Genomic DNA, 26805 nt, shown 5'->3' with positions numbered 1-26805 from the left:
AGCCTGCTTTCAGACAAATATTTCATAAGTAAATATTTAAATGATGATGTTGTATGGGTGTAAGATTCTGGTATAACACCTAATACTTACAGGGTAGGGATCAGTACTGCAAATTTTGAAGAAGGTCATCAGGAAAACAGCAGTTTTATCTCTGTGTTTTCCCATATATATTTCCAATGGCAGATAACTATATTCTTATGCCCAGGAGACAACATGCAGTAGGGGGAGGGAAAGAAATTTTAAATACATTCAGCATTAGAATTTTGCATATAAATGGTGAGGACAGATGCCAATGATGTCACCATGGTAGAAAAAATGTAGGTTTTCTTTTTATAAACAACTTTAGTATCTTTTATTTGTCTTGTAATAGTATGATACCTTCTTACAACTTTTACTGAAATGAAGTATAGTAAAACATTTTTGTGAACCTTATATAGTCATGGTATCACGAACATTTACTTACTTTGCTAAAGCAAATTTCAGATTATTTTCATTATTATTTTTAGTATTTACTTTTATCAGAATTAAGTCAAACCACACCTTATTCTTCTCTGTCTCGGCAGATAGTTTGGACTTGCTTACATACTCTAAGTGAAGGTTTTTAAAACTGATAATAATTCAGACTTTTAGTACATGGTTAGAACAGAATGATTTTCTGTGGTTTTCCAGCAATATCAGCAGCAAGCCCATGACAGGCAGTGAGAGGCAAAATCTGTGGAGCTTGTTATACCTGGAAGAGAAAAAGCAGAAGGAAGTGGATTTGCACAAATACCTAAAATATATTTTATTCTAGAGAAATAAAAACTGCTCTTCTTGGAATACAAATTTCTTTTGGGGCTGTGTCATTTTCTAGTGCATATAAATGTGAAATTGTGGCATCCAATCTCAAGTTGGAACATAGTTAATGACTGAAATGTTTCATTCAGTATTTCTTCAAAAGCTAGAGCTGGCAGATGCTGTCACATAATTATGTAAATAGTATTGGTTTATTTAAAATTACTTTTTTCTTAATTGGACTTTGCTTTTAATTCTGCATTAACTTGTACAAAAAATGCAGCAGCTATGCAATGATCTCAGAAATAAGGAAAAGCTCCAGAAACAAGGATAGCTCCAGGGTTTACAATGTTAGCAACTTGAAAATTTATTCCAGAAAATCTCGGAAATCTCAAAAACCATTTTGTGGTTTTAAGCATCTTTGGAAGTCTTCACTTTAAAAAAACAAATCTGTTTTATAGTGAGTGGCTGAGTTTTTTGTGCTTTTTGTGGCTGAATATTGAATTCCCAATGTTGGGCCATGATTCCTAACAGAAACAAACTTGAAAGAAAGTTTATACCTGCTGTAATCTGTGGGAGACCCAGTAGGAGAGCTATGCAGTGTTTTATTTTTTAAATCAAAGTGTCTCATTCAGAGCAGGAGTTAGGAGACCTGTCTAAAAGTGTGCCAAAATGTGATGTTATTGGTGATAGGCCAGCACTGTGGCATGGGAGCCAATTTTTATTCTGCTTTCAGACTGGTGTAACAATTGCTTAAAACATTGTGGTTCTGATTATAGCAATGGCTGTTGTAAGATTTCTGTGTAAAATACAAATGGAAATTTTTTGCCTCAGCAGCACTGTTGGTGCTACAGGAGCTGCTCTCCTTTGAGCACATTGCCATTACCTACCCTGCAATGTATGCAGCCACTTCCCTTTTGCAGCAATTTTCTTTCTGAGCACCGGTTTTCCTACTCAGTGTCAAAACCTTGGTTGCCAAGAGCATTTACACGAACTTCTGCTTGGGGGACTTAGTCCAAAGCTTTCAGTAGTCAGGAGGACCTTTTCTCAGTGCTGTAACACACAAAGGAATTGAGCTTTGAGCACCCAGTGTCATTTGTGCTCAGTGGATTTCAGTGGGAGCAAGGCACTGAGCTCTCTGGTGGCAGCTGCTTATGAGTCATCACCCCACACCCCTGCTCTCAGATGTCTCTGTTCTCTCTCTTTAAGGAAAATAACCATCTTTACCAGTAGCTGTTCCTTGCCTTTTTCTTCCATCAGAGGTATACAAGCAGGAAAACTAATAGCTGATCTTTTCTTCAGGTATCAGTTTCACTGCTAACAGCTACAAAATAAAAGTCCTGGAGATAAATCTTTTTTGACCAGAAATGGTAGATAAGCCACAAAATGTATGAGAAGCTACAGTATTTTTAAAGCGAGGTTTAAAACACCAAAATACACGGTGTTCAGGGCTAAGCCTCAGAGAGGTTCCCAGATGGGAGCAGGGGTCCATCCAGGGCCTTTTAGTGCAGTCAGACCCTGGCAAGTAGGTGTGGATTACCCTGCACATGTGTTCAAACTTGGGAAGCCTCTCCTGCAGAAGATGCTCTGTGGGGTTAAGCAGTTGTCCAGAGAATGAACATCATTGTTCATTGGTTGGTTTTCTAAAGAAGCTTTCAAAGAACATATTTTCCCTCTTATAAAAATCCACCCTGTTAGACTGCTACAGGATTGTGATGCTTTGCAAAGCAAGAGTGAACTCCCTAGATGTTTTTTTGTTCCTGTGCACATCTATGGCTTAAAGGCACAGATTTACCCATGTTCTTTACTAACCCTTTTCCAAAACATTTGGCATTTGTGTTATTTCACTGATTCTGTTTCTTTCCTGCCTCTTGATTCTTTCACACTGTATAGCTGATCTCAAATTCTTCTTTCATCTCCGTTAATTGCACTTTACCCAGGCAAAGTTATTGATTGGAATTTCTCATCCTCGTCCAAATACTTGTGATTCCATGAGCTCACAAAATGGATCACACATTACACACTGCTGATAAATGCCATCACTCACAGCATGCTGATTCCCCAAAGTCTGTCCAGCCACAGACACTTCAGTGTGAACCTTATCCATGAGTAGTCTTTGCTCATGTCCCAACAGAGCCTGTAAATGAGGATTTTATGCTGCTGTTGTCTCATCACTGAAGAAGAAAAAAGCCTGTGATCAATTACATCTAATTAAAAAGAATAAATTCCTGTCAACCTGCAGAAAAGTATAGTTTTTTTCTTGATAATTGATAACTACATTCTTTATTCTTTTGCATTTGGCAAAACTGAGTGTAATAGGATGTACGGGACAAGTAATTGGGCATTCATTTTTCTTAACACCAGAACAGAGTAAGGGAACACTGCAATGCCTTTGAAACCTGTGTGAATTAGTTGGAAAAGGTGCACACTTGCACAGTGTTAAAAGATGCAGAGGTTAGATTCCTTAAAACCACATTTGTTATTTGTTATTTTGGATGCTGTCTTTCTGCATCAGATTGGCAGAACACACAGTAAAAAAAAATAATGCAGATAGGTTGGAATGATGGCCTGAAAAAAATGACTGATGTAATGCACTTGGTACAGGTGCAAGCTATGACATTTTTTCAGGAACGATCAGCTAAATAAGTACAGGATGGAGACAAGCTGGTCTGACAGGACTTTTGAAAAGTTTCTGGAAGCTCATAGTAGATTACAAGGTGAACTTGAATTCATGGTGTTGTATAAAAGACAAGCACCATATACAGGCACATGCTGAAGATTGCAGCTCCAAAGTAACTCTGTTGTCTTCCCAGCCTTCACTCTGGCAGCTTTATTGCTTGTTGCCACTTGTTACATCAAGTCTCAAAATAAGTGGAAGTGGAGAAAACCCAGAGGAGAGCAATAAGAATAATCAGAATCAAAAATACACAGCTGTCATGGAATGATCAGTCAGATCACTGTAGTTTAACCTTGAGAAGACAGAAACCCCAGTATGTAAAATGTCTACAAACATGCTCTAGGCTGAAGCAAACATAAAAGGAATGATCTCCTGAATATGGTCAAGAGGGCAGTATGTAACAAGGTGTAGCAATAACCATGCATTTTCAGGCCAGATGTTTGGAAAATCTCGGTAATGGCTGAGGTAATAAAGCACTGGTGACAGGCTGCAAAGTCTCTGTTTTGGGAACTCTTCTAAGAAGGAATCATTTGGACATCTGTCAGACATGACAGTAATCTTGCTTGGGATTACAAGGATGGCTTAGACTTCTGGAATTCACTGCCTTGTGACCTAGTGATTAATAAGGACTGACAGGTCACTTTCCCTAGCTAGACCTGTTAATGCTTCTCTTTCTTGCTCAAGACCATGGACTTCTAACAATTAATTTCTAGCTTCTGTTGCCTCCTGTTCCTTTTTTTCACTCTCAAGTGTACTCTCAGCAGCAGAGTTAATACCTCTTCTCCCATTTATGAATCAAGATTATGGGATAATTAATTCACTGAGAAAAATAATAAACTTTTTTTATAGGTTTATTTGAAAAGCAGTGACCTCGGAAGGTCTGTAGATGAAGTAGAGCAACTGATAAGGAAACATGAGGCTTTTGAGAAGCTTCTGGCATCACAGGATGAGAAGGTAAAAAAAACAAAAAATATTCGACCAGCTAGAATTCTATGAGCTAAAATTATATATATATTTTTTTTATTAATTATGGTAATACTTTGAATTGGTGACAGGGATGAAATGCCTGATAGGCCTGATATGTTTGAACAAAAGATAAAATGGAGAAGCTTGAGGAAATAAGAGGCAGAGCATTGGAGAACAACTGTCAAAACACTCCATGCCCAAGTCCTTGCAACAGATAGGAAAACCACGTCATAAGCAGAACAGGGGGACTTACAAGAGGAAATATTTAAAGCAGGCCATATTGTATTATGGGTATCAGAAGTTTCTGCTCTTTTTATTTAAAAAAAGTAGTGACTTTTAAAGCAAGTAAAATGGAGTAGGTATTTTACAAAATGCAGTAGGCATTTTAACATTAAAAGAAGTTGTCAAATTCTTTAAATATCCATTTGGTACAACAGCTGTACCAAAAAGGCAGCCTCTCTGCACCTTTGCAATAGCTCCTGAATTGCTCACCTGTGTGTAAAGGAATCTGCCTGGCTGGTGGCCACTGCTGTAACTCACCCAGGCTGGGACTAAGCTTAAGCCTGCAGCTGTGCCTGGGTTTCCCAGAATGAACTCCCAGGACTCTTGCCAGCTCCCTGCCAGGCTGATTGCTCATTTTGAGAGCTACATTACAACACCTGGTTTCCAGAAAGGAATAAAATCTGAGCACTCCTGGATGTCATGCTTACTCCATGACTCCTTGGACTGGATAATCAGTGGCCTAGGAACTCCTGAAGCTACAACTTTAATTAATTTATGTAGCCAGGATGCACCATAGAGTCCAATGACAGTAATGTCATAGATGTAACATAGTACAGGGTGAGGAGGAATGCTGGTTAACTTCTCCCTGCTCTTTTTGCTTCATTACAGAAAAAGAGGGTATTTTAACTATGAAAGGAGCTTGATTTTGTTTCTTTCACACCACTTGGAAACATAAAAGTAATTTCAGATCTGTTGCCTCCTCAGATGATGTCTCTTCAAGAGCAGGCAAGCAGGTTGGAAAAGGCTGATGGGCTAGAAGGGCAAAAGATTCAGCACAAACTGGACGTCATTCATGAGAGGAAGCGTCAGATCAAGGATCTATCCCAGAGCAGGAGAGAGAAGCTGCAGATTGCCCTTCTTCTGGCACTTTTCTACCAAAACTTGGAAGAGGTAAGAGGGTTTTAAACTGGGATGGGGATGTAAAGCAGAGGAACCACCTACCTCTATTGGATTAAGTGCTCACTCTTGCCAGACATTATTGGGTGGATGGATGATCTAACCTGGTGTGGCAGCTCCTGCCACACTCATGCAAAAAGATGCTCCAATGCCATTCCTGTTACTGTACTATTGTTGTGGCATTGTGCACATTACAGCCACTTCAGTCATCAAAAGCTCTGCTAAAATAGAACAGTTGAAAAGAAAACTGCAAGCTAATACATATTTTTCCTTTAGTGGGAAAGAAAATGTATTTCAAATCAGGATGAACACAAAGTGGAAAGCATTATGACCTGGGCACCAGGCTTTATTAGTGGGTGTTCATTGAAGACCTTCAAAGCACTGCTGTGGCTCAGTGTAGCTCTTGAGCTACTGTAGACTGGCTCTGCAGAACATGCTGCTCTCTGTCTCCTGTTCTGGCCTTAGCCCTGTAACTGAGTAGCTCTGCTCTGTCACTACTGTTGGAAAGACAAACTAGGTCAGCCTTTCAAAGGGCAGCACAACATGTGTGACTGAGAGCTGTGCTGGCATAAACAAGAGCACACAGACCCAGGGGCACATTTTCAAGCACTCTTGCTGGTCTGGTATCCACCCCTTCTTCTGCTGTGTCCCATGAAATGTCCTCAGTTATTTACAAAACCAGAGCTATACTTTTCTTTTTTTCTTTTCTTTTCTTTTTCTTTTTCTTTTTCTTTCTTTTCTTTCTTTTTCTTTTCCTTTTTCCTTTTTCCTTCTTACTTTTTCTTTTTTCTTTTCCCTTTCTTTGTGCTTTTATTTATTTTTCTTTTTTTTCTTTTCCTTTTCCTTTTCCTTTTCCTTTTCCTTTTAATAAAATTTATCAGAAATTATTTACACACCCAAATATTAACTTGTATTATATTCTTATACTTTTACTATCTCATGATAGGAAAGTAATGAAAATCCAACAGTAATGGCTTGTCCATCTTTTGGACTAACAGAGGGGACTGGATGGTGCATTGCACAGGGGTTATAATTTCAAAAGAGCAGTTTCCCAAAATCCTCTTGGTAGAGAAATTGTCAGTGCCCTTCTAGAGATACAATCAACCCATTAGGTAGGAATACTTATGCATTTCTTTCCATCTCTCTGTAACTGTCAAATCAGTGCTTGAGCTGGGGTCCCCCTTCATTCTTGAATCACATACTTGGAGCACAAGATTCGGCCCTGCAAAGAAGAACATTTCCCTATTCTCATCCACTTTCTCCACATAAATTCAGCCAGGAGTTCTTTGGGGAGCTTTTGCTTTCAGGTTGTGTGCTCATTTACCTCACCAACCTTGAATCATTGCCTACTGTTGTAGAATGTGAATGTCACCAAGGAATTACAAAACAAAAATCTTAAAAAATCTTACTCAAATCAGTAATATTTTTCTTTCTCTTTGTTGGATAGAATGGAATGTTTAATTTAATTTTAATTATATTCTGGGTGTGTATAAGTTCATATGTGAGAATGGTCCCCGCAGGAATGTTAAATTTGGAGATGAGTTTTGAGTTTTGCTGTGAAATCAATGAGGTCATTGCTTATTCTTACTTATTAAGAGAACAACACCCATAGCTCAGGCCCCACTCCCCTGAAAACTCTCTGTCCTGCAAACATGTTAATTTCTATTGATCAAACAGAATTTTTTGTGTGAGCAGAAATTAGTGATCACTGTCATCATTAAAATTCTTCTAGTTACTCTCTAGAAGCAATGACATAGAGAACTACACACATTAGTACAACGAACCACAATCATTAACTCAAGAGATCACGTGCAGTTTACAAAATAAAACTCACCCTTCTACTGTTGAAATTGGTGCTTTTGTCTCACTCAAAAGAAGTGAGATGGACTTACAGACTACACCCTATTGCCAAAAACTCTGTAGCTCAGTGCTAATCTGGAAGGCAAATGAGCAAGTCGCTACTTAGAAATATGTGTATTTAAGTTATTGCAGAGGGAATATTATAAAGTTAAAAGCTTTGATTCTAAAGCTGGCTCTGGGTTTTAATGCTGACTTAGAAACTTGCTCATGATATTAGTAGTACTTCCTTTCCCTTTCACCCTGTACATAGGAATAAAAAAGCATTCAGATCTTTAACTTAGGGGAATGAGAGAGAGAATTAGTTGTTATCTCTAGATGTCTGGAGCAGGCACATCCCTTTATATGCTTTGCATACTTCAGTCATTAAAAAATCAGTGTAATTTACAGTTTGTACTTGTGAGGTTACAGTAACTGATATTTTGAAAGAGTAAGATTCTAAGCTGGTAGTGCCCACATTTTTATGACTGCCATAGAAATAAACTGGTCTTGTGCCTATACTGAGCACAACACCAGTTTTTCTGTTGCCTTCAATGAAGCGAAAATGGCCATCCAGACAAATCTTTCCATAGAAAGATCTTGGGAAAACAGATCAGCTTTGCTTCACATCTGAATGTGGGCATGAGGCCAGGAGTAGGATCCCTCACTCTCTAGAGCCATCTTAAACAAGCCTTAAATAAACCAAGGCACCAAGAGTGCAGATGTTCAGTCTGTCACTAATGCCACTGCTTCTTATTAAAAAGTAGGAGAGAAACCAACCTTAAAGTCATTTTATCCTGGAGATTGGTTTGTTTCTCATTCCAATTGTATGGATGAGCCTCCATTCAAATGGAGAGTCACTGAAGTGACACTGAGGCATGAGTGTGTGGCTGGGAACGGGAGAAGGCCATCAAGGAGGGTGTTGGAAAGGCAAACAGCACATGGCAATGTGCAGCCCTGGGCAAGTTTGACATGGCCCATTTGAGTCTCTAACTGTGCTTTTAAGCGAAACAGTTTCTGGAGAGCATGCTGCTAGTGAGAGCTATTTCTGTTATTGTTTATGGAATCTCAGCAGCTGAAACAACATTTCAAATCATTAATTAACAGAGAAAATCCTCCAGCTGACAAGTCTTGTGTGCACATAGTGCACAGTTCCACAAGGACAGCCAAGATGTTTTGAAACTAATAAAGCTGCCCTTCAATTTGCTTCTTGTGTTGTCAAAACATTACATTACTTCAGTGCTCTGAGGACAACAGGATCAGTAACAACATTATGTCAAGGGTTCAATTCCCAGGGTTTTGATGGATAGAAAATATTTCCTTCAATGCTAAGGGCTAAAGTTCAGCAGAACTTCAAGAAAATTGTGGAAATCTTGTTATCCTATTCTTCATTTTATTCTGCATACTTTAAAATCCCCTTAAAAATAATTTCCTACAAGAAACACATAACTTTTGCTTTGTTAGCTCTCATAAATCACCTGCTTTTCTGAATCTGATATTCCTGACCAGACCATTTTGAATTTTATGAAGTATAAAAGCAAATACAGTTGTATTTCCTTTCAAATAATCTGACTAGTGCTTGGGCCCTCTTTATTTGCATTGCATTTTCCATTTAGGTCTCACAACACCACTGACATGAGGAAATGTTAGTGCTGTTTTATAGGTGAGGCACTGAAATCTAAAGAATCTTTACCCAGTTTGCAGGTAGGTCAATGGCAGAGATACCAGATGAAACTCAGAGCCCTAAACCCCCAGAATCAGTTGTCATAATCTCATTTTAAATATATACCATGCTAAGGCTCAAAGATTCTCTCTACTTAATCTAGAAGACTGTATAATCTGTTAATGTCTTGTGATAAAATCTGAGGTATTCAAGGAATTTTTCATTACTCCTATGGTCAGATAAAAATTAGTTCCGTTCCTACCTGCTTTTAACAAAATAGAATGAGTTCAAAAACCAGATATCCACCTCAGCTGTCAGCTCGCACTCACTCTATCCAGCCCGGGTACAGACACTTGGACAGAATAGAGACATGTCCTGGGAGGAGGCCCCAGGATCCCACATAGTTGTTGTGCTAACTCAGGTGCCTCTCAATGCTGCAGGCAGAAGATTGGATCAGTGAGCGCATGCAGAAGCTGGAGGATCCCTCCATACAAGACCCCAGCAATCTGCAGGACAAGATGAAGCTGCTGCAGAAACATCAGGTCTTTGAGGCAGAGATTCTAGCAAATGAAGAAATCATCACAGCTGTTAATAAGGTGACCCTCTCACTCTGTTACTGCTTTTACAGATAATTACTGTTCACCCAAAGACAGACAGATTGATGAAATGTAAAGGATGAGTGGCTTGGTCATCACTTCTGCATCAATTATCCTACTGGATCAACAAGAACCCAGTTGCTTTGCCATGGAAATGTAATGCTGTTAATTTACAGCAGGGAGATACCTTATTTGCTCCATTCAGGGAGCTTCCATCTTTCCTTATAGCCTAAATAGGAAAATATATACTGACTTCTTCCTTGCCTGACATGGTTACTCCTACAAAAGGCAAATAGGATTTCATGCCCAATTTTGAATATTCTTGTTGGAACTGGGTGAATCATATAGCTAAAGGGCACAGTCATCTGTAATACTTGGTGCTCCCATTCCATGAATATCTTTCTTGGCAGGGAAATATTTAAATCCCAGTTTTCTATGATTCTAGATTCCCTCCAGATGTAAGAGCTTTCCAGCTGGCTTTATCATTTGGGCGATAAGAATTTATAGTAGTACTCTATTGTTCAATCCAGGTTAGGAAGGTGAAAGGCTCCTCCTAGGAAGGTCATGCAACATGGTAATCCCATTAAAAATTAGTGGCAACTTTAATTTCTAATTTCCTCTTCTGAATGTGAAGAAAGGAGAAGCCCTGGTATCAAAAGGCCACCCAAAATCAGGAGAGATCCGTCGCCAAGTCCGCATGCTTCAGGAGCACTGGGAGAAGTTGAAGAGAGCTGTTGCTGCTCGTGGAAAGATGCTGGAGGACAGTCGGGACTTCCTAGAATTTCTCCAGAAGGTGGACCAGGTGGAAGCCTGGATCAGGGAGAAGGCAAGTGGATTTTAGTATTTGACCCAAGCAGCTCACTAAAGTCTTGCTATTTAGCAATGACATTCTGATAAATGTGTCATCTTCCAGGATATTTTCCTAGTGATTTTTGTCTGGAAGAATCATTACATGTTCTACAAACAATATGAAAGGAATGATTGAACAAATTCTATGGAGTCTGTTCATACCAGAGTCAATTGGGCAATATTAGCACTTCTCACGTAAACTGTGCACATGAAGAGTTTGTGATTATTTGGGGCCATCTCATGTACCTCTACTGAGACAGAGAAATGAAAGCAGATTAGAATGGAAAAAACTTGAAGCATTTGGCAGCCGGTCTTCACTCTAATTGTATATCAAATCTGAAAGTTTCTCTTTGTAGGAGTGAAGAATCACTTTCATTCAGAGGTTGTTTCCACAGCCAGTAATAAATGGAAAAGGGAGTTGGGACCAAGTCTCATAATTATCTAATGATCAGAAGAGACTAGTTCAGAAGCTGTGGGTTGGTGATTTATAGACACATCACAGAACTTATTGCATCAGGTTAAGCATTGGAATAACTGTGTTCTTGTACTCTTCACCTACATATTTGTCTGCTGCTTGTTTCCCCAGGAGGTCATGATTAATGTGGGTGATGTGGGAAATGACTATGAACACTGCCTCCAGCTCAAGAAAAAGCTGAATGAGTTCCGTGGAGCAACATCAGGGGTAAGAGGTGTCTTCCATGCTCATGTCTTGCAGGGCTGCAAGCAGCAGGTAATTTTTCAGTCCAGTTAGCAAATTCGGTTCTAGTGCAAATACAGTTCTAGTGCTCTGAGGATGTGTAAGACCAAAGTGATAGGAAGCATCAATACCTCAAAAGTCATTTAAAATGACAGAATTTTATCTTATTATGCCTTCTGCTTTGAAGATGTCTAGGCAGAGCTGTCAGGCACTCGACACAACACAACATTTCAGACTGTATTAAATGACTGGAAAACTTGCTGTGTGAGCCTGACTTTGAGCAGATTTTGTTTGATTCATGCAGTCTGCAAAGTCACTGTGATTTCCACCCAAAAGTGGTTTAAAAATAGTGGTTTCAGCCATGCTTGTTTGAATCTGAGAACTGATCTGGACCTTCCATGAACAAGCCTCTAAAAAAAATCCTGTTTTCTATATTTCTATTCTTTATTTCTCCATTTTCCTCCTCCTGAGGAATGGTCTCATTCTTGTACTCCTTCATCCAAATTAAGCACATAAACCTGGGGGCCTCTGTTTATACAGCACATGTGGTTACTCATGAATCATAACATTAATAACCAGACATTCAGTAAAACAGAGCAATGGTTTATGCTTTGGATAACAGCCATGAGACAAGACAGCTGCAGTCTTCACCTTTCAATGCTGAGATATCTGTCCCTCTTTCATGGTGCTGAGTCGTGCCAGCTGCCTCTCCTGCCCCAAATGAGATGTGCCAACTTAGGCACCAAACCTGGGGAACAGGGGCCTCCTTGTCATGTGTTCAGCTCCCACCATGAGAGCTGTAAGGCCACATATTGAGGGGATGCATTTGCAGCAACCCCCTGTTCTCTCTGTTTGTGTGAACTGCTACAGATGAGGACTAAGAGGTCTGTGTGTGACTCAGGAAAGATTACTGTGCTGATGTGCTAGTCTGGAAATTGTCAGAAATGTCTGGAAAGAGACATGTTATGAATTTGTGAGCAATGTTTACTCTAATGTAGTCTCCTAATATTCTTTATCCTTTGTTTGCCTGTTATCTTTTTGCCCATTCTTGTTATGGTAGCTCCCATCTACTTTTGTTGCCTAGTAGCAGAAGGAGACAATCCTCTTCCATGCAAAGTAACAGTGTAGATATGACACCAGGGAGAAACCCTAGAGCTCCTTACTCCAGAGCCCAGCAGAATTTCATGACAGTGCATTCACACTGGATTTGGATAGAGAGCCAAATTATTTGGCTTCAGTACCAGGGAATTAGTGAATTGAAGAGACATTAATTTTACTCACCAGCTGACTGTGAGCTAAGGGATTGAGCAAGGGCTCTTCTACAGCTTGTACCAGCCAAAAGAAGGATGATTAATAGGGCAGAAACAACCCAGTGTTCCAGCCAGCATAACCCTCTGAACAGGAATGTTTTTCCATAAACTAAGGTAGATCTTCTATGTGCCACTCTTGAAACTCTTGGCCTTAGACAGTATCAGCTTATAGCCACTGCTCCTATAACGCTCTGAACATGACTCCTGCGGATAAAAATTGGGACAGTTATGCAGTTATTCCCTGATAGCTGATGCTCAGTTATGCAGTGCTTCCTAGGGAGATACAAACAGAAGGAGGCTGCTTCTGGCACACTGTGTGCATCCATCCAGTCTGGGTTTTTCCACTTGAAAAATCTGTGATCAGGGTAGGGAGTAATCCTCCTGCATTGGTGGCTGCCAAACTTTCTATTAACTGTGCTGCTATTATTTCCCAGGACAGGAGGCTGCAAGCTTTCTGAAGAATATCTGACTGCTGGTTTCTCTAGTTTACTTTATGGCTGTACATAATAGGAAAGCACACGTGGAAGCATGCATGTTGGTATGGATGCAGCATAAACAAAATAAACATTGCAGTGAATGCTTACATTAACAGTATGCTGGCATCTTGCAGCTGTGCTTCTTTACACTAGTGATTGTCTCCCTGCTAAACTTGTGATTTATTTGTCCCAGAAAAATAAAGAATGTTTTTGAATCTTGGAGCAGTGTTCAGCATTGGCCATCTGTAGTGCTCCAAAATAAAAATTATCCCACTGTACTCTGGAATAATATATGCAATGTGCAAATATTATCCATTCTATGGTATGTGCATGGGAAGCAAGTCTCCTAGAAGACTTAGAGGAAAACAGAGTGCATAGGTTGTCTGGGATTCTCAAGGCTGTATGGATTTTGAGCCTGTTGTCTACAGTACAGAAGGCACTCTGGGACAGGAGCTCACCTGGGTAAAACAGTCAGTAGGCCCAGGAGCCCATGAGTCACTGCCTGTCTGAGAGAGGAGCAATCTGCCACACATCAGCTCTTCCACAGCAGCCACCTGTGTAGCCAGCAACTGCAGCTGTGTTTCTTCAACAAATGAGCCCCTGCTGGAATATCTGCCTTAGAAATGAGGGAGGGTCTGAGGATCTGAGGGCCTTCACCTAGACCAAGATCATTACTGCATCTAGAGCCATTAATGTTCTTTCTTGCCTTTACTGTCTAATCATCAGTCACATGGTAACACCAGCAGTTGTAGTAGGGCAAACTCCGTGTGTCTGAAATGTTACTGGGGTAAAACCCTTTCTTGTTGCTGCTTGTGTTGATTTTCACATCTCAGTGGAAAACTGGGTCACAAGCAATTTTTCACATGTACCTTTGTTCCCTTTCTCACTTTACAGGAGTCAACAGTGGATGATGCTCACATCAGGACTATCAATGCCCTGGCCATGAAACTGGAAAGACAGAACAAGGAAGAAACAAAGACAATCTATGAGCGCCGAAAGCAGCTCAATGAGAAGTGAGTATGCTTTCAAATATTCCTTGTAAAGCAAAAAAAGAAGGGAAAATTAAGTGTCTTCTGCTGAGATAAATGGAGGAACTGGAACATTTGTTTTCTTCTTTAATATCACAGCTACCAAATATCAGACACTGGAGTTGTCTTTCAAGACTCCCAGAGCAGGTAACTTAGAAGGATTTTTAGTCCAGGAGTGCCAAAGTCATGTTTCTAACCTTGGAGTCAAATACTCCATTTCACATCACTTGGCACACAAGATGCATGAAGCTTAGACACTTCCATCTATTCACACAGTTGTTATGGTGAATTGCCTTGTGCTTTTGCTGCTCCACAGCCCCCTATCTAGGAAACAAAAGTATGAAGGTATCAATTGGGGGATTATTGTGAGTTTAAGGAAACTGGATCAGTACTTTTTTAGCTTTTAACCCCCATGCCATCCTAAAGACATGGAATAAATGCAACCAGATAGTCTTCTCAGGCTAATGCTTTATTCCTGTGATGAGCCCCCTATTATGGAGAATTGGGAAATCAATACATGAGGTAGTTCAGAAAACCTGTGGTTTTGTTTGAATATGAGCATCACAAAGCTCAGTTGTGGAAATCTTTACCTCTGAACTACATCTCTAAAATATTATTTCCAATTAAAGGTGGAACAGTTTTCATGGTAACCTGAACGCATACAGGAAGAAGTTAGAGGGAGCCCTAGAGATTCATGCCTTAATCAGAGAAATAGATGACATCACAGAAAGAATTACTGAGAAGGTGAGTTTTCCAATTCTGATTAAGTGAAATGGAAAAATGTTCTATCAATCTTATTTATTCAGAAAATGCAGGTAAAAATGCTGAACCTGAATTATAATTTTGATATTAACAGAAAAAAAGGCTATATAAAAACCAGTTATTTCCATAATGTAAGTGATTATTTTTATTTAATTATAAGTCAGTAGGCAAGTGGTACTACTTAAGGTTACAAGACTTCTGGCTTGATATTTTTATAACAACTTTTAAAATGTATTTCATTTTATGGGATTTAATTTCCTAGGATCTCAAGGATAAATTTTATTTTTTATATTTTCATAACACACCTGAATTTCTGGGCAACAATTTATTGGGAAATATTTTTCTGGTTTGATATATGGAAAAAAAAACCCCAAAAATAGAAAAGAATGATTGAGAAATGCAAGGAGGCATGCCTGTCTTTGTTTTACATGTGAATGGCCAGAGGGACTTTAAGCAGGCTTATGAGTGTTCAAAAGAGATGGTGGATTCTTGTTTCATCTCTGTAAAGAGAGCAGACAATGTGCTCTACTGATATTTAAAAAGACAGTAAGAACATTTTGATGGCAATGCAAAGAGGTGTCGGAGGAAGCTTTTTGAAATAATTAAGATGTAGATCCTTTTGTTTGGTGTTATCTTCACCATTTTCACATCCCACTGCCCTTTTCAGAGTGTATTGATACAAGCACTGGACTATGGAAAAGATGTGGAAAGTGTGGAAAACCTGATTCGAAGACATGAAGAAATGGAGAGAGAAATCAGTGTTATTAAGTCCAAAATGGAGGTAAGAAGTACGGAAGTACAAAGGATACTGAAAAAAATTCACTTTTTCTTCTTGAAAATATGATATGCAAAAATCATTGTTACTCTTCAGATTGATTCACAGGAATTTTTCAGCAATGCAAGTGCAGCATAAATTTCTTCTCATGAAAATACTGTGCCGCTTAATCCTATTTTACCTTATCAAATATTATTTTTCCTGATGTTCAAAAACAAAGAGGAGAAGTCCTTTTGGCCCTCACCCACAAGCCAGGTCAGACTGTCCTACACATTTTGGAAAGCATGGACTCCATCTTTCCCCCCAGTTCCTGTACTCAGCTGAACCAAAATCGCAACTCTATTTCTGTTCAGAACAGAATGCAAACCCCATACTGCACGTAGTTTCCTGACACAGACATCCAACACAGAAATCCTAGGTTATAATTGCCTGCCTGATCCACTCTGGCTTTTGTAAAAACTGGTCAGTTTGCATCATCTAGGACTAAATTAAATTGAGCATTAAATATGGGTCTAAGCTCCTTTATATTTGTATATTTTTACTAAATAGAAATTAATCCTGTTGAACAGTAGTAGAAATTCAATTACAACCATTCACATTTTTTTCACTGTTGGCCCTTTCATATAAAATTGATGAAAAACTTTTTCTTTACAATCGTATAATAAATGTTCTTTTTTTAAGGATTAAAACCAGCCTGGCATATTTTTTGTTCTGCATAATTAAAATTCTTCATTTTAATCAACTTGATAGAATTTTGCAAGAAAGTTTTCAACTTTAAACCTGAGTTGATGAGCATCCATCAGACTGCTAATAGAAGTTAGAATTAGCACTTCTTTTTCCAATCTGTTTGTCTAAATTCTTCAAAACTGTTTTCTAAATTGTAAATTAACTTTTGTGCATACAAAGCAATGCCTGCACATGGATGTTTGCTCACAAATGCATGTGTATTATTTTTTGCATATTATATCCTTTGTGTATTTTGTTACTGTAATTTAATTACCTGCCTTTGAGAGCTGGGGTCTTAAAATGAACTATTTTTCCTGAAAGGCAAACTCAGGAATGAATATAAGTATATGGCATAAATTTACTCCACTATAAATCTCTTCACAGCCACTGGAACTGGAATCTTTCCGCCTCTCCACAAGGAATCCATCCATAAATGACAAACTGACTATGAAGCAACAGGAGATGAAAAACAACTGGCTCCGACTCCAGGGACAGGCCAAACAAAGGTGAAGACTTAGAGTTGTTTGAATATCTCTCAGCAGGAGCAAAGCTGCTCCCTGGGGTCTAAACCCTACTTGCCAGAGTTCTTTTAAAGTTTTTTAAGGATTTTTTACGAATTTCACATAGGCAGCTAAGACATCTGCATTGGAAAAAGTGTGACTTGATACACAAGAAGTTCAACTGATGTGACTTTGGGAAAAATAATACAATGTTTTTGTGGTTTATCCCTTTAAAGAATGTTACTAAAATGCCTCCAGACTATCAAATTAAATCTATCATTAAGCCTTTGTGAAAGATTATTTTTGGAGTGTGCTTGAAGAGTATTTTTTTGTCCTCAAATCTTTCCAAAACAAGAAAGGCTTAATCCTGATCTGTAATCATTGCTGTAAGCAACAGATATGAAGCCTTTTTTACCTCTCTTGCGCTAATGGACTGATATAAAAATATTTGTAAATATGTTGTCTCCAAGATAGTGTGCATCTCCTGTGGTTTTGGTTAACATGAGGAACTCTTAGGAACTGTAAGGGAAAGCTTGAATTAACTTCATTTGGCTTCTGTTAAGACACTGTCCTGTGCAAATGGGGAGGGAGAGGCAACTAGGTAATTCCATGTCAGATGATGCTGAACTGCACCTTATGTGGCAGGAAGGAGAAGCTGGCAGCCTCGTACCAGCTGCAGAAATTTAACCTGGAGATGAAGGAGATACTAGACTGGGCCCAGAAAACCAGATCTTTAATGGAAGCAGGGGGGCTGCCTAAGAGCGCAAATGAAGCTGAAAGCATGATAGAGGAGCATCAGGAAAGAAAGGCAAGTATCTTCTGTGGCTCCAGTTGCACATACTGGGAATCCTTCTGTGTGCACAGCATGCTTCTGTCAATAACATGGCAAAAAAACTGTTTTCAGTACCAGGCTGGGGATAGAAATCACCTACATACTGACAAACCTGTCCCATGGGGTGTTTGGCAGCTTGTGTCTTTGCAAAAAGGCTCAGAAGCCCCGCGAGCTCTCACCTCTACTGCTGTCCAAGCCTGATGGTGAAAAACGAGTTCAGTCTCACATCATGCTCACTGCTCATCTCCTTATTCATATTGCTAAAGAACTTCATGCCAGTTAATCCTTGCTTCAAGCTAGATTTTTTCATGTGATCACAATTTACGTGAGAAGAAAATAACAGCAGTTTGTTCCACACAGCAAAGCAAATTACCAATGAATGGTGTTACACCTTCCCTTCTGAAACACTTCATATCCCAGTAATAATTACCTTACTAATGTTTTGGTGGCTAAATTGGCTAATACTTTTGGTGTCTTTTCTGAAAGGAGTGAAAGTTTAATTAACATTTGGAAAAAAGTCAATATTTTACTTTTTCACAAGAATCATAGCTATCTTTCAACTGTTGTGCTACATTCTCTTTGTAATTACTTTACTTCTTCTAAAAATCCTGTTCACAGAATAATTACTGGTACCCAGTGCTCTGTGGGTCCCATTATTAACATAGTTTGTAGATTCTGATTAATTTTCTAAACGTGAATTTAGTGTGAAGTACCTGAAATCCCCTGACTCCTTCTTTAGAGTCATCCACTTAAACAATGCTTTCTCCTATCACTTAAAAATATTTTTGCTAATAATTCTTTGTCATATTAAAAATATCACAAACCACTAATGTAGTGTGCTCCAAATTTAAATGGTGCCAAGATCTAAGTCTTTAATATCTGTTAGTCAAGGAGCCCAAATGGCTCTGAAGAGACAGTCACAGAGAAAAGGAGGAATTCAGGCATTATGTTGTTATGCTGGCCAAACTAAAATTATAGACAAGGCAAGAAGGAGGGGTTTTTTATTCTGGTTAGTGGCTCAAACCAAAGTCCATAGGAGGGACTGGTGTTGAACATGAGATGCTGGCGTGAATTTCAAAAACATTTTAATTACAATTTTATAACTCTGTTATCTATGAATGGGCAACACCACCACCCCAAAAATCTCTAAAAGCAGCACTTCTAATTTCAGAAATTTTATAGTACATGCCATAGTGTTTAAGGTAGTTTATGAGTTAATACAGGGTATTATTTAGTCCATAGTCCATGGTATTATTTCAGTCCATAGTTTCATTTTGTAATTGCTTACATTAGAAATTCCACATTCAGTTTGCAGGGATCATAATTGCTTTTTATGCTTTCACCTTCAGGATTCAGTATAGGGGTATAATTCATTCCTCAGACCAGGTGCAAAAGTTAAGAGTGTGTCATTTTAACAACACAAAATGAAATAAAACCATGTCTTTAATGTAAAAATCTGATGCAAACTTCTTTGTCGGGAGAGGAAAAGTTCTAGGCACTGTTTCTTAAAAGCACCACTTTTATGTAGGAAGACTGGGGGATGATATTATGGATGTTTGAAATTGTGTTCATTTATATCTCAGCATTTTCTAATCTGTTTCTAACTAAATCTCAATTTTCATTTGTAGGAAAACAGTTGTTTCTGGACCAATAAACTCATTTATTATTTACATTTACTCTCTCTTAGGCAATTCTATGCCCCTCCAGTAACATAGCTCAAAGATTAATTATTTTCCATGCAAATATTAGTGCTGGAAAGTTACAGCCCAAGCTCTTTCCCTCAAGGCTTGTATTCTGAATAACTGGCTTTTCATTAGCCCTTGACATCAACCTCAGTAATGTATTTTAGGAGGAGATTGAAGCCCGAGGGGAAAGGTTCAACGCTCTCAGTGACTATGGTAAAGAACTTGGCAATTCCGGTCACTATGCAACCCCTGAGATTCGCCAGTCCCTCTCCAGACTGCAGAAAGCCTGGTCTGAACTGATCCAAGCATGGAAAGAGCAATATATTAAATTGTTTCAGGCACAAGATTTACAGGTGAGTAAAATGACATTCAAGAGAGGATGCACATGCCACTGACAGTTCTTTCTTGATAAAAGCAGCAAATTTATGAGATGGCAGGATGAAAAATGTGCTAATAATACCCAGTGTTTCATCTATATTTCAGTGGTTTCTGGAAGGCATGCTGAGGGCCAAGCACATTCAGTGGTGACAGGACTTAGAGAAATTTTACCTCTACAAATCATAGAAATTTCTGTGGAATATGTGCTAATACGTTTTTCAAAGACTGTAAAACTTAGCAAATTTTGGTCAAACTCTCATACATCTGGAAAAAGACACATACTATAACACAACATCACTATTCTTCCAAATTCTAAAACCTGCCCAAAAAGACATGGAGCCAGACAAGTATTTTTAAAAAACTGAAGAAAAATTTAGCATGGACAGAATAATGTATTTTTTCCTGGCTTTTTTTTTCCTTATAAAATAACTGGTTTGGCTGCAATTTTCCAGAAATACTTCTCTGTAACAGTCATCTCACTTCAAAAATTTCTGCTCAAACAGAGATTCTACAATGAAGAATGTCAAGTATTTTAAATAAGAGCTGGGCTACTAATCCCATCTAAAATCATCACATATATGAGAACTTAAATCTTATGGTATGGGCAGTTTCAATGCTTTTTCATGTGTTACATTAATTTTTGAAATAATCATGAAAGTTTGGTTTTTTCAGTGCACTCTGCTGAAGTCAGGTGAGCTTCTGCTTTACAGCATTTCAGCATGTTGTCCTGTTTGTGACTGCTGGGTTTTTTCCCTACACAGAAATTCTATGGCTACGTGGAACAGATTGAGAGCTGGCTCAGCAGCAAAGAGGCCTTCCTAGCTAATGAGGACTTAGGGGTATGTGCTCTGAGAAATTACAGTTTTCTCTGCAACCAGTCTGGAGGAGAAGGGACTGTACAATGATGTGCTCTGAATCTTCCTGTGCTCTTTCTCCTTCTGAAGTTACTGCTCTGCCCTGTTGGTGGTTTAGGATCAGATTTCTTTTCTTGGTACTTTACACAGGATGGGAATCTAAGAGTAATGGAACAATCCAACTGCTCTGAGTATAGCAGGAAAATGAGACTTCACAGAAACATAGAACTCTAGCATGGTTTGGGTTGGAAGGGACCTGAAAGACCATCCATTTCCAACCCCCTGCCATGGGTGGGGGCACCTCCAGCAGCCCAGGTTGTTCAATGCCCCATTCAGCCTGGCTTGTCTGATCTGACCCAAATACATTTGGCAGCAGTGTGCAAGTCATCACTGCTGTCACTGCTGGCATACCCAGTGTAGCTTTAAATTACCTACCACAGTTATCAGTAACGCTGCAATAACTGAAACTGCAGACTGATGCATGGGCTGCAAAAGCTGTTCAGGATGCTGGATATACATTCTGACACTTAGCTCACCCTACACCTTGTACAGGTAGTGCTACTAAATTAGTTGCCTCTGCGGGGGCTACAAAAACATCTCAGAGTTCAGGGTATTTGAAGTCTCTTCATTACAGTACAGACTTAGAAGGATTCATCCAATCATATTTAGCTTAGCAATGTGCAGAAAATGTTCTGTGAGTAATTTCCCATCCAATGACTCATGTAAGCACCCAGAAGTTTAGTGTTTTTTCTGACCCATTTGATGTGAGCTTATTGCTTCCTTTAGAATAGTGGAGAAGCAGAGTTTACTGGGATAACAACATTTTGACACCACTGGTTCTATAATTAAAGTGCAGAGGGGTGCTGAAAGGAGAACTCTAAGTCATTAATCCTGGGATTCACAAACATTACAAGAACTGTTTCTCTGCAGTTCTCCTCAAATTCAAATCTGGATCTGAGCTCTTCCAAATTCCATGAGTTGAAATTGAGACTCTAATTTTAACCTCCTTCTGTGACATATTTGTTCCCTTAACTCTGATTTCAGTTTGGCATCCCACGTTTGCTTTCAACATGGCATCTGTCTTAAAATTTAAGATTTAAAATTAGGGGCTTATTTAAAATTAGGGGCTGATGTTTCAATTCCTGAGAAGTTATGTGTTCTAACCAGCACAACAATATGCACGAGAAGCTAAGTATCCAGCGCTGAAATAATGGCTTCAGACCTTGCATGGAACAATATTTAGGTCCCAAGTGTCAGATCAATGCCAATCAATTCCAAGGAACAATAAAATTTCTTGACAACTAGTTTGCAAATCTGGGGTAAATGCCATTTACCTTCTGGATCATCAGTGTTTTGGATGGAAAAACTCTGACTGAAAGCAGCTTCCCTTTATTGAATTCTATCCAGGACTCAGTGTCTAGTGTGGAGAGCCTGCAGCGGAAACACACACAGTTTGAAAAAGCCCTGGAAGCTCAGATGGAGAAAATCAATGAGATGGCTTCATTTGCTCAGCAGCTAACACAGAACAAGCATTATGACTCAGAAAATATCAGCAGCAGATGCCAGGCTGTTCTGAGGAGGTAAAGTCAAATCCTTCCCATGTCAGCCACCAGTCTCTTCTGCAATGAGACCCTCCTCCTGTGATCATTATCTTTAAATGAATTAAGAGAACTATAAGCTGGTTTGCATTTGCTCAACTTCATGGTTTGCACTGGAGTCTTCCCAAATTGGCTGTATTTCATTCCAAAAAGCAATTAAGTGGAGGGGGAGCAGGATTCAGAAAAAGGCAGTTTGTCTTTAATTCTGGCCTGGCCTTAGGGACAGTGCTGTGATGCTCATTGTGGACAGTGCTGCAAACAGAAGGCCTGCCAAGCCATTAAATACTTCACTATCATTAAATACCATCAAGAAAGGTCATTTCCTAGACAACTGCTTTTCTCTGCTCTAATGGGGTTGATCTTTAAGCCCCACTCAAATTATCCATTAGGGCATTTGCAAATTTTCTGATCAGATCTTGCCCTCTCGTGTGAATTACTTTATTGCTACTAGCAATTTGCATATTGTTCATCTTAAACAAGTGCTGAAGTAAAAGCAGTTGTATTCCCTGCTGTGGTAGATGAAAAGAGCTACATAAAAGTTGTGAAAAGAGACTGGAAGTCCCCTTTGATTCAAGTGAACATACTGATTAGAAAAACTGAATGTTTTCTAATTTTATATGATTTATTAATATCTCACATATGCATTAACACTAATAAAGGGCTGCAGGTCCAAAAATTGGAAAAAAAAATTAAAGGATGGTGATCCAAGCTTTAGTTTATCCATGAAAAACACCATCACATTTGCAGGATTTCCACATAAGAAACATGCTGAGTTTATATTCTCTTGAATCCTGAAAGGCAATAATGGTGATTTCTAGAGGCAGATACCATATACACAGAACTTGTAGGATATCTGTCAGCTCGCAATCTTTCCTAGAGTGTCCTGGGCATCTTCTCTGACAGCCCAGATCAAGGGAATCTGCATATCATGGACATTTCCCTCCTAGGGAATGGAGGATTTGATCATGTGTGTTTTAGATGTGAAATTTGAAAACCCTTATCTATCTAATTAATTCTGTGATTTTTACCTCACACATCTGTCTTCATCTCAGAAAACAGAGACTGCTGGAGAATGCTGCTGCTCGCAGACATTTGCTAGAGGAATCAAGGCTTCTGCAGAAGTTCCTGAAGAATTCTTTTGAGGTACAATTACACAGGATTCATAATATTCTGGTTTCTTAAAATATGCTGTGCTGCATAGATCTGAATGCCCAGACAGATTTGCTGTGAGGAAAATCAAGGAACTGAGCCTGGAATGAGATAATATTGGGAAAGATGAGGATAAGAATGAAGGGATATTTTTTGATTATTTTCTCTAGTCTAGTGTAGTAAATGAAAAATCTACTGTACATAGGAAAACAGCAAAATGCAGAAGAAATAAATGTAGTAAAAGGGAATGTGCCATCATTAAAAAAAAAAAAAACATAAGAAGAAAAAAATTAGTTCTTTTTTTGTGAAATACTGACAATGGGTGGGTTAGAAATAGGGTGATCATTGTTTATGCTCCCCCATGCACACATGTGCCCATGCATTTTCTCACTGCATGGGGGCTATCTGATGGAGAAGCTCCCTTTCCAGACAACAGTGCTAGTAAACAAACATATAGGGGTGACCTCATGAAGGACAGGAGGATCTATGGGAAGCAGAACCTCAGAAGGACAACTCATTTTGGTCCCCACTTCCCAGTTCCCTGTTTTAGACATATAAGAGGAGAGCCTGGCAGGCTGGAGCTGAAGAAACTGAAGAAACACTGAAGATTTTGTTTACTTCTGTTCTTCCCTCCCCACAGGTGGCTGCCTGGATTAACGAGAAGAACAGCATTGCCCAGGATGATAGCTGGAAGGATCCAAGCAATCTGCAGACCAAACTGCAGAGGCACCAGGCTTTCCAAGCAGAGATCATGGCCAACAGAAATCATTTGGACTCCATCAAATCAGTGAGAGAAGCAGGGGTTTGGGCAAGGGTGGGAAACTGGCATGAAAGACTCTGCAGACATTGTGAGTTACAGTGATCTCAGCCAAGGGAGGGGGAGTCACTGTCCTCTCACTGGGATTGTCCATGCTGTCTCTGAGTGTACTGAGAAGCTTATTCTTTTAGTCCACCAAGAATTTTCTGTGTCCATCTCTTTCTTCACTCTCTCCCTCTCTTACTGTCTAGTGTGAGCTTGCTCTGCACGTTCACTGTGCATGCAATGGAAACAGATGAGGGCCTGCAATAAAAGATTCAATCCACTGACTTTAGGGACATCTCTCTGGGTGAATGCCACTTTGGAGGTATCCTTGTTTATTTCCAGCAGAGAATCTATCTGATTGGATGTACAGCCTTAACAAGACATATAAGATGTATCCAACAAAAAGGATAGTTTTCAAGTGCTTCCTTTGCAGAGACATGTTAGTAGGCAAGATATGAAGGAAGCCTGACAAGACTTGTCAGATATTTGGCAGAAGCTGTGAGCAAATGATAAGTTTGGAAGGACAGACTGTAACATGTTTATTAATTTTATTTTCAGCACAGTGCTTACTGGATGTATTTTGCAATAGATTACTACATTAAAAGTAGGTTGCCCCCTCCAGATTCACCTGCATCTTAGAAACACTTCTCCTTTCTTTTCCTTTTTTCTTTTCTCTTTTCTTTCTTTTCTTTTCCTTTCTTTTCTTTTTCAATCCCCCTGTTTGCAGACATGACAAGAGGGGGTTAAAGGCTGGAGCTACAATCCTTGGTAAAATTATCTGGTGTTAAAGACTTGTTTGCACAATCTCTTTCACATTATTTCATGATGCCTTGCCTTCTTTATTGGGAATAGTCCTAGTAGTTGCTCTTTAGAACACCTACTAACCTGGTATAGCACCTTTCACTTGCTGTGCCTCTTGCTTCCCTTGCTGTGCAGTTTCTGCCCTAATTTCAGTAAGCCTTATGTCTTTATTAGATTTTTCTCTGTCTCTGCAATCCCTCCATCTATTATGTCAGGAGGTGAAGGTTGCAGCTGGCCCTTTACATAAGAGTGCTGGTAGACTTTGATTATGAAGGCAAAAGTGATATATTCTGGTGCATTCAGCAAAGGAAGAATATGTTGCCTGTTCCTTCTGACATAGGAAGGGGAGAAGATGCTCCATGAAAGGCACTATGCCCCAGAAGCCATTCAGTCCAGACTACAAGAAATGGAAGAGCTATGGGAAGAGCTGCTAGCAAGTTGCCAGGATAAATGGACCAAACTGCAGGATGCTTACAAGGTAATGCCAGGGGTAACAGGGATGCCAGTGGCTGGATCTTGGTGTCTTTTCCAGAGATAGCACAGCTGCCTTGCTCCATGGCTAATCTACAAGTGGGTCACTTGATACAATCCAACCTGATTCCTCAAGACCATTATTGCAAAGAATCTGCTAAGTGTGGACTGACTGAATGGAATTGGCAGGATAATTGGAGATCCCTATGGAGGGAAGAGGATTTGTAGGCTGGGCTCCATTCTGCTTTCTGCTGCTGATTTAGATCCAGATTCCAAAGAGAGTTACTGAGGAAAAATGTGTTTACTCAAATGTGTCAACTCTGCATCTATCTCAAGGGCATCTTTTCTCCAGTACATTGAGAAAGAAACCTACAGCTGCTTTTCATTCTTCTAGCTCCAGGCACATGAATTCTCATGACTGTGAGTTATGCTTGCTTGGGCTATCAGAAAATCTGTGGTTATAAAACAGAGCTTTCCCTTTAAATGTTCTTTTTTTTTTTAAGATGCTATGTCCACGAGCTGCATTTGTGCAACACAAGTAAGATAAGCTATTGATGTTCAATGCATCTGTTCCTGTCTTTACCATGACTGAATTCTCTTCTTCATTTGCACCACCATTGTGTATGGGACAAGTTCACTGAGCAGAGTGTGCAATCTTTACTGCAAGTGGCTGAGATTTTCACATCACATTATCTGTCCTAAAGGTTTAAATTATTTTTTCTTCTTGCTTGTTCTCAGGGTCTTCATTTTCAGCGAAATGTAGAGGACACAGAGAAATGGTTGGAAGGTGTGGAAAATGACCTGAAAGCACCATACAATGACAATGATCTGGTGGTTTTGAACAGTCATCTGAAGAAACAAGAGGAACTGGAGGAAGACATTGCTGCCCATAGAGAACGGCTGCAAGAGCTTGTGGTCACAGCTCAGCAGTTCCAGAAGGAGAAGCATTTCCTTGCTGATGAACTAGAAGAGAAAGTAGATGAACTGGTGCAGAGGTGTGTGAGTGCCTGGCCTATCTTCTGCCAGCTTTTTTCTTCCCTGAATATTCTTTTTTCTTTCCATCTCAACACTATTCTGAAATGAGTGTTTTGCATTCATTCCTTATCAATCTGTAGTCCTCACTGGATTATCTTTAAAACCTACAGATACAAAAGGCTACGTGATCCTCTGCAGGAGAGGCGGGGAAGTCTGCAGGCAAGCAGACTGCAGTACCAGTTCTTCCGAGATGTTGACGAGGAGTTGGCTTGGGTTCGTGAGAAGCTCCCCATGGCTTCCTCCAAGGATTATGGCCAATCCCTGGTAACCATTCAGAGTCTACAGGAAAAGCACCAGGTAGTGTCATGTCTTTAGAATCAAATAGAGAATCAGTCTTTAGAATTAAATAGAGAACACTTAATTCAATTTGTCTCAAGCAAACTTCA

The 26805-nt window shown here is 39.4% G+C and overlaps 1 protein-coding gene across 1 annotated transcript in view; it reads left to right on the top strand.

Annotated features, from left to right (window-relative positions):
- Window positions 1-26805, top strand: part of SPTBN5 (spectrin beta, non-erythrocytic 5) — a 90863-nt gene that overhangs the window by 47048 nt on the left and 17010 nt on the right. The window contains exons 34-51 of the mRNA XM_036385005.1: window positions 4301-4405; window positions 5405-5590; window positions 9536-9691; window positions 10326-10517; window positions 11127-11222; window positions 13918-14036; window positions 14681-14795; window positions 15481-15594; window positions 16699-16820; window positions 17460-17622; window positions 19496-19684; window positions 20471-20548; window positions 21971-22143; window positions 23214-23304; window positions 23951-24097; window positions 25254-25391; window positions 26123-26379; window positions 26530-26716. Coding sequence (XP_036240898.1) covers window positions 4301-4405; window positions 5405-5590; window positions 9536-9691; window positions 10326-10517; window positions 11127-11222; window positions 13918-14036; window positions 14681-14795; window positions 15481-15594; window positions 16699-16820; window positions 17460-17622; window positions 19496-19684; window positions 20471-20548; window positions 21971-22143; window positions 23214-23304; window positions 23951-24097; window positions 25254-25391; window positions 26123-26379; window positions 26530-26716 — 2628 coding nt within the window. The remainder of the gene's footprint in view (window positions 1-4300; window positions 4406-5404; window positions 5591-9535; window positions 9692-10325; window positions 10518-11126; window positions 11223-13917; window positions 14037-14680; window positions 14796-15480; window positions 15595-16698; window positions 16821-17459; window positions 17623-19495; window positions 19685-20470; window positions 20549-21970; window positions 22144-23213; window positions 23305-23950; window positions 24098-25253; window positions 25392-26122; window positions 26380-26529; window positions 26717-26805) is intronic.

Source organism: Molothrus ater, chromosome 6 (assembly GCF_012460135.2).
Source record: "Molothrus ater isolate BHLD 08-10-18 breed brown headed cowbird chromosome 6, BPBGC_Mater_1.1, whole genome shotgun sequence".
In the NCBI taxonomy this organism is placed as follows: domain Eukaryota; kingdom Metazoa; phylum Chordata; class Aves; order Passeriformes; family Icteridae; genus Molothrus; species Molothrus ater.
The sequence above is the reverse complement of the archived record's forward strand: the minus strand, read 5'-3'. Positions and strand labels throughout refer to the sequence as shown.